We start from the raw sequence: 8,506 nt of genomic DNA, 5'->3' as shown, positions 1-8,506 counted from the left end.
GGGCTTCCACCAAAGGTTCGCGCAATTGCTGGTTTTCTTATCGTTTATTGTGAATCAATCGCTTTATATACCCTAAACTTCCAAAAATGGTTAAAGAGACAGTATACGCTTGAATTCAAACGTCAACAATAGCTATGTTTAAATTATTTTAGGAATAAAGTTTGTTAAAACAATTTAACTAAAATTAAGGTAAATTAATGACGATTAAAATAATTATATTTATTTAATTATTTAAGAAAAACCTCTTAAATGCGTCTGGACTCGGAGAGGTTTATTTTGGTTTCCCAACTTGTATAATATGAATGATGTGACAATGATCCAATTAGTCTCGGACTTATAGTTTTAAATTTTTTAAGTACGGTTTTAACGTATTTCTACAACTATTTTAGGTAAAAATGAGAAAAAAGACTGCGGCACTGATTTGCCTAATTATTACAAGTACATCGATTCAGTGGTCCGAGCAATTAGAAGATGGTATAAATACCATCAACGACGTTATAAGTAACGCGAAGTTGACTATGATGATAATTTCATCGATGATGCCAAAAACACCAAATTTAAATTCGTCTGAAAACAAAACATTAAATGCGATGGAGAAAGTCGGACCTATACCCCTGAAAGTCTTGAAATGCACCAAGTCTCTCAAATATATGTCCAAAAATATAATGAGTATGTGGGCAATACAAAGTAAGTCAAAACAAAAAATATTTAGAGAAACAATCTGATACCGAGCCACTGCTCGGTAACGGTTTTGAAAGAAGGGCTGACGAAAAATTTCTCTCTCCGCCCCTCCTTCTTGTACGTGGTCACTGATTGTATTAAAAGCTTTAATTTCAAATAAGAAAAAATTATATTTTCCAGTGTTGGATTCCTTTGGTAAACCACCGAGTGGAATTTTAGTTGGAAACTTCTATTGGCCTGGAAGTTTTGATGAATGCTTACGAGTAAAGGCGCCAAAATCCAAAGAATTCTCATTAGGATTGAAAGGGAGATACTGCAAGCTTTGGACCGACAAAATAGTAAATTATCCATTCGATTCCATTAATTACTAGTATCAGAAGTGAGATGAGACCAGAAGTACTGAGCTAACAAAGTTCTTTACTCGGCGAAAGTGAATATTCTTGATAACACAAGGACGGTTGGCCCTCTAGTAGCGGTTTCTGAATTTTCCCTCCAAAACGTGAGACGCTCGCGGTGTTAGACGGCCGAACTAGATTCAAGGAGCCGCGTCCGTGTTCGGCCGCTTTAGGTTGAGGGGAAGGGGGTAGGAAATGTTTTTGGAACTCGACCAATTTTTTTCTCGGTAGTGTAGGCGCGTGGGAAGCGGCATAAAATCCTCAAATTTGTTCACTAGTGCCAGGATCTACTATCAATGCTAGAGCCCTTCACTTCTAGTCTCATCTCACTTCTGCTAGTATAGAGACAAACACACAGGGGGAGGAAGCCTTCTTAGGTTGCATCCCTCGCGCCAAGAGGCAACACCAGACGTAGCTCCAGTTCACTACACGCGGGAGGCTAACCTATACTCGCACTGCCTCTTCTTGGCGCGGCGGATATAACCATTGGGGAATATTAGAAGAAGGATGACACTCGACATCATCTTAATACTTTAGTTATGTAACATGATTCTTCCCAGGCTCATATCCCTTTTTGTTTGCTCTTCCGCTCATCAAACTTCAGATGGGCATCGCACCGTGCTAGGGTGAATTCTATACCTGTTTAGTACTAAATCCTCAGCAATCAACCCAGTAACCTTGATTGTCTTGAAATTGGACAAAATTCCACTAACGCATGCGCCTTGGCAAATAATTAAGCTCTAATAGAGAAATGATGAGGGAACTATTTATCGCGTACATGATTCTGAATAGTCACCTTACTATAATGAATGTAAAATGATGTTGGGAAGAATTATAACAGTTTTAGTTCTAAGATTTTGGTTCCCATGCCATGAACCACTTTTACAAAAACTTTCTCATACATTTTCTTAGAACTGATTTTTATCTATGGCTCTCATCAACTATATACTCTATTGTTGTCCGTTCCCTCTCTGCGTGGACCGACCGCACCTTAGGCGGCGCGACAGAGAGGAACCTTTTCTCTTACTGCTGGTAACCTGTAACCCCTTTAAGCTGGTACCCAAAAATGGGCGCCAGGATACCTGGATGCCAGAGTGTCCCATTAATAACACTTTGACAGTCGTTGGGACATAATTGCTTCGGCGTGTGTGTGCTCGGCTCTGTAGAGTCGAGACACCAAAAATTTCAAGAAGAGAAAGACGTCAGATTTGAAAGTAGCACCGGCCAGAAGAAGACCTTTCTCGACCTCCGGGAAAAACGCTCGCGAGATGCGAATTTAAAAGAAAAGTTTTAAGTACGGTCAGCCGGTCACTCCCGCGATAACAACGCACTCTCCGAAGAGAATCTTCAATTCGCGAGATGGACGCTATACGCGGTGAGTGTGAACGTTTCGTTAACAAGGGTACCAGCAACCCCAGTAATAACTTTAAAAGTTATTAAATAGCCCCATGAGGTGCACCATGGGTTTTTACGTACCTAATTATAAAAGTTGATGAGTATAGCCAATTGTTTAACTAACTTTACTTTAAGTAATTAAATACTGTCTAAACAATTCTACACATGTCTATTTTTATTAAACCTACACCCAATGGCAACGATTCTCCCTCTGCAATCCTAATTATTTCCCCCTAGACTGCATTGACTTTTATGGACCACTACCCCACGGTAGCTTTACCTATAAGTTTTAAAGGACTGAGTGGAGAAACGTTTCATTTTGGGGGTCCGTCCGGGATATTATTCCCATTTAAATAATTAAAAGAACCCGTAATTAATTTTTGTTAATAATGATGCATAGGTGTAGTACAGTGCACAACTGTTTGCCATTATTAATATATCTATTTAAATTTCCTTTACCCCTACGAAAATTTGTTCATTTTGATCGATGCATGTTTTTATGGTCGTAGAAGTTAAGGTAACGAAGTAATGATAAGTTAGAAATCCATTATTTTCTGTAGCTCTTCGGTTAATTGTTAAATTTTGACTTATTTGGTACGTAATTCTTAGGGAAGGTTACGGAAATTTAATTTGTTTAACCGTCGAGTTTGAATTTGTTTTTCTTATCATAAATCAGAAACTATTTGTTTTGAAGGGTCAGAACGTTTATTAGTTTCTAAAGAATTTCTTATTATGTATTTTGAAGGGTCAAAATCTTAAATTTTATGTTAATTTTATTTTGAAGGGTCAAAAATAACTACAAGCAATTTTTTTAGATATAGTCAATTTACGGTGTAAGTTTGATTTTTGAGTTTCGATTTTGGGTTTATATATTCGTGCCACTCACATGCGTTTCAAGCCCAAGCACGATTATTGTTTTCCCCAATTTAACCGAGATCTAAGCTGTGCGATTTGCTATAGGGATTTTAAGAATTTTGAGAGAAGCGAACGAAAAGAGCGTAGGTCGAAGGTTTCCTTTGTTGTACCTTCTAAGGCAAATAGGCAGAAGTTATGAAAACGTAACATGGCGTCAACAAGTAGGCCTAATTCTGCTGCTTCCAATGGTGGAAACCAATCAGTTGCGAGCACTCCGCAACCTTCACCCACTAATTCGCGTCCGCATTCCCCTGTAGTAAACCCAACGGTACAAAACCCTGTACCGCCTGTACCGGCTAGCGACCCTGCAATAATTGCAATGCAGGCGCAAATGCAAGCCCTTATACAACAAGTCTCTTTGTTGACTCAGCAGATGGCTTCATATCAACAAGCTAGCGCCGCACCTCCAACTGTGGCACCCCTCGTACAGCCCTTGGCGCAAGCGCCTAACGCGCCAATTTTAAATTCAAACGCGAATGTTCGCCCAAACACCCCAAATAGTGTTTCGAACGCGTCGGTGGTACCCCCAGCGGTAACTACTCCAATTTTTAATAGTTCTGGTGCGAATGGGTCAACCATTTCGCATAATCAGAATAACATGATTAGTGTTAGCCGAGAGCCAGCACAAGCACAATCTAACATGGCAATCCCTAGTTCGTGGGTCCCCTCTGTTTCAATGCCCAACTTTTCAGGCGCCACTAGTGGGTTGGGAACAAAAGAATTTTTGTTAAAAGCGCGTCAAATTTTATTAAGTAGAGACTGCCCAGAAGATCTATTTATAAAGCGTTGGATCCCGACCATGTTAACGGGAAGTGCTTTAGAATGGTTGGATACTCAACCTTCATTTGTCACTTTTAAGGAGTTTTCTGATGCTCTGAAAGACGAGTTCCTTAGAGAGTCTGATGACGACTTTTTATTGGAACAAATAGATGGTAGGTTCCAAAAACCTGGAGAATCATCCAGTACCTACGCGGAGGCAATGCAAGCCTTAATGCGAAAATTGTCAGAGCCCCTCTCAGTGCGCGAACAGATTCGTTTAATTAAGCGAAATCTTCGCACTGATATCAGAAAACCCCTGGCATTAAAAAATATTCACGTGTACGTGAACTAATTGCTGACGCAGTAGCGGTCGAACAAGTCGATCAAGACCCACGTGGCAGAGACGCGGGGTCTTCTAGTCAGAAAACTTCAGCTCCTAAGAGCAAACCTGAAGTAATCTGCATGAAATGTGGAAAACATGGCCACTATCAAAATTTTTTCCCCGAAAAGCGCGAAAATTCAAAAGCCTATAGCGCACCCGTGAGCTCTTTGGACCCAAAGGCAAAACCTTTTTGCCAGTTTGTATCCGCTGTGGTGTAGAGGGCCACATTAAACCTAATTGTCCCAAAAGACACCATAAGGGAAACGCTCACGCCGGGGGAAAAGAGAAGGCCGTTCCCCCCGGAAATCGTCAATAGGCCAAGCTGTAAATAGCCATATTGCGGGAGAGTCAATTCTTCCCCAATTGGCATGGATTCTAGTTAAAGTAAATGGTCAGGAGAAAATCGCACTGGTCGACCCAGGATCATCTGTGACGTTAATAGATAGTAGTTTTAAGGGAAAGACAACCCCCCTATCTAAAACCCGTCAGCGGCATCGCTTAGGATTTAGATTAGCTAATAAAACTCGCGTGACGTCAGCTGGGTCGGCGAAAGTTTCATTCTCCCTTCCTGGTTTAACCGAATCCACCCTTGTATATTTTGTAAATATTTTAGTTTATCCTGTTATTATTGGTATGGATTTTATCCAAAAATGTGGCATGGTTGTCAATTATCGTGATATGCGGTATTACTGGTGCGATGAGCCCGGTGTAAAATACGACTTCTTAAATAGTCCTATTTCTGACCCACATTTGAAAGAGTTACCGAGTCCCCCTACTTTGTGTCCCTTGGAGATTGACGGCGACGATCTAAAGAAAGCCTTATCGGTAGCCAAAGTATCGGAGGAAGAGAGAGACGCTTTAGAAAATCTAGTCTATAATTACCAAGAACTTTTTGCCTCGGTACCGGGTCGGACAAAAACCGCTTCCCACTATATTGACACTGGCGATGCCAACCCGATAGGGTGTGCCCCCTACTGCTATTCTCCTTGGAAAAAAGAGAAAATAGATGAGATAGTTAAGGAAATGCTTGTGGACAACTTGATAGAACCCAGCAATAGTCCTTGGAGCGCACCTTGTAATTTAGTAACAAAGAAAGACGGTGGTTATCGGCTGTGCATTGATTACCGGAAGCTGAATTCTGTAACTATTAAAGATTCTTATCCGCTTCCGAGAATTGATGACATATTAGAATCAATTAAAAGACCGAAATTCATAACCACCCTCGATCTTAAGGCGGGATACTGGCAGGTTCCTTTGGACCCCTCTAGTCGCGACAAGGCCGCATTCGTTACCCATAAAGGCTTATTTCGCCCCAAGGTTCTTATGTTTGGCTTGTGTAACGCCCCCGCCACATTCCAACGCATGATAGACCGATTGTTCGGTCCCCTCAGACAGGAAGGCGTTAGTGCCTACCTAGACGATTTGGTAGTGATATCTGAGAGTTTTGAAAAGCATTTAGCTACCTTAGAAAAGGTTTTTAAAATCCTTTTAGATGCGGGTCTTACTGTTAAAGCTAGCAAGACTAAGTTTTGTTTAAAAGAGGCTCCACTCTTAGGTCACATTGTAGGACCGGAGGGTATTAAAGTGGACCCCGCCAAAACCACCGCACTGAGCGAGTTACCACCTCCAACTACTATTAAAAAGTTGCGCTCATTTTTAGGTTTAGCTAATTACTACCGACGCTTTATTAAAGGGTTTGCAACGTTGGCAACTCCTTTAACAACTTTATTACATAAAGACGTCGAGTGGGTTTGGACAGAAACCCAAGACAATGCTTTTCAAACTATCAAGACTGCTTTAACATCTGCACCTATCCTAGCTGCCCCCGATTTTACTATCTCCTTTATTGTCCAGTGTGATGCTTCCAATACCGGTCTTGGTGCCGTTTTGATGCAAAAGAGGGACGGTAAATCTCATGTAATTCAGTATGCTAGTCACACATTATCTCCCACGGAACGCAAATATTGCACCACTGAGCGCGAAGCCATGGCTGCAGTATTTGCAGTTGAGCAATTCCGTCCGTATATAGAAGGTACACATTTTGACCTTTATACTGACCATTCCGCATTAGTTTGGCTATTAAAAACTCCCGATCCAACCGGTAAATATGCCCGTTGGTATGCTAAACTTCAGGCATTTAGCTATACGGTTCACCATATTACAGGCGCTAAAAACGAGGTAGCGGACGCGTTATCCCGTTTAACCTCGGCTACAGAAGACGATTCGCTGGCGATTCCGATTCTGGAAACCGAGGGTGTAACAGCCGCGCTCTTAAACACCGAACCTGAACCCATTGCCTTTGATAGGGAAATTTTAGTAAGCGAGCAGGCTAAGGACGATTGACTTGGCCCCATCGTGAGCTATTTATCATGAATCTTTAACACGAATTATTATAAGACACCATTGTTAAATCTATTTTTTATTTGATTAAATTAAATTGTTATATTAAATTAAGCAGATAGGCACGGGGCTTACAAGTCACAATGTGACTTAGCCCCGTAGCAAACTGTAATGTAATGAAAAGTAAAAAATAAACATTTTTGAATTTGATTTAATTTGATTTGACAACATCTCGAATTCTGACGATACGTCAGAAGAAATAGCCAAATTAGCGAAACAATGTAAAATAATTAATGGAATTCTCCACCGTGGTATTTCAAAGAACGCCGATGTTTCCGAGGAAAATTTTAAAATTTGGGTACCAAAAGCCTTATATAAGACCGTACTCGCGTTAAATCACGATATACGCTCCTCTGGACATTAAGGTAATTTTAAAACCTTAAAGCGTGTGCGCCAAAGATACACCTGGGACGGTATGATTCGCGATACGCGAGAATACGTTCGTTCGTGCGAACTCTGCCAAATGCATAAAGTCTCCCAACAACCCCCTGCCTGTCTATTGAAGTCAGCCACTATCAGCGACCCATGGACCGTTATAGGGATTGATTTGAAGGGCCCATTCACACCCAGTAAACGGGGTATGACACAACTTTTAGTTGTAACAGATATTATGACAAAATGGGAGGAGGTTTTCCCACTTCGGCGCGCCACAACTAAGAACGTAGTAAATGCCCTCGTGGACAACGTTTTTAGTCGCTTTGGGTTGCCACTGACTGTTGTAAGTGACAACGGCAAACAATTTGTCAGCAAAATTATGCGTGACACATTTAAACTTTTAGGCATTCGTAACCGGTATACGTCATTTTATTCCCCCCAATCTAATGCTCACCCCGAACGTACTAACCGTACCCTCGGAACTATGATTGCGACATACGTCCAAAATAGCCATAGGGATTGGGATATTGGAATACAGCAGTATGCTATGGCGTTACGTACAGCGACCCAAGAATCTACAGGATTCAGCCCCGCCTTTTTAAATTTCGGTCGCGAAATTCGCACTGCTGCCGATATTGGCGACGCAGTCCCACCTGATAGCGTTGGTGACGTTAAGAGTCTCAACTCTTACGCGCTATCTCTTAAAGAGAGAATGTCAACTGCCCTTGCCTCAGCCAAAGCGAACTTAGCCGCTCAGCAGGCTCGCCAAGCTGGCTACTACAATAAACACCACCGTGATGTCGATCTAGTTGTGGGTCAGTTAGTATGCAAGCGAACTCATTTTCTCTCATCCGCTGGAGCTCGTTTCTCTTCAAAACTTGCCCCACGTTTTGATGGTCCCTTTGTAATCGCACAGAAATTATCCCCCTTAACTTATCGTTTAAAGCGTGTTAAAGGTGGAAAGCTGTTGAAGGGTACTTTTCATATAACCCAGTTGAAACCATTCGTCGAGCGTCAGGCGGACGATACACCGTCTATTGATAAAGAAAATATCACTTCAGACGATAAGGTTGCGCGTACTGCCGACCAGATTGATAGGCCAGATAGCGTTTTAAGTGAAATTAGCGACGATACGACCGATGGTCAAAATGAACACGTCCCTATTGCACGTAACCTTAGGCCTCGTGATCCCGTTACCGGTAGG

At 41.7% G+C, this 8,506-nt stretch overlaps 1 protein-coding gene across 1 annotated transcript; it reads left to right on the top strand.

Moving 5' to 3' along the window:
• Positions 1–332: 332 nt before the first annotated feature.
• Positions 333–1,052, top strand: LOC149584655 (uncharacterized). Its single transcript, XM_089863483.1, has 2 exons — positions 333–687; positions 862–1,052. Exons 1-2 carry the CDS (start codon positions 396–398, stop codon positions 1,050–1,052), a joined length of 483 nt encoding a protein of 160 aa, XP_089719609.1. The 5' UTR covers positions 333–395.
• The last annotated feature ends 7,454 nt before the right edge of the window (positions 1,053–8,506 follow it).

The sequence above is a fragment of the Phalangium opilio genome, unplaced genomic scaffold, assembly GCF_054372755.1.
Source record: "Phalangium opilio isolate 3A_F unplaced genomic scaffold, DU_Popi_V2 ptg001170l_1, whole genome shotgun sequence".
NCBI lineage: Eukaryota > Metazoa > Arthropoda > Arachnida > Opiliones > Phalangiidae > Phalangium > Phalangium opilio.
Note: the sequence above shows the minus strand (reverse complement) of the source record. Positions and strands in the feature narration are given on the sequence as shown.

Coding starts and splice junctions, on each gene's coding strand:
- LOC149584655 (XM_089863483.1), top strand. CDS start 396: ATGAGAAAAAAGACTGCGGCACTGATTTGCCTAATTATTACAAGTACA. Junction 688..861: donor GAGTATGTGGGCAATACAAA/GTAAGTCAAAAC, acceptor TATATTTTCCAG/TGTTGGATTCCTTTGGTAAA.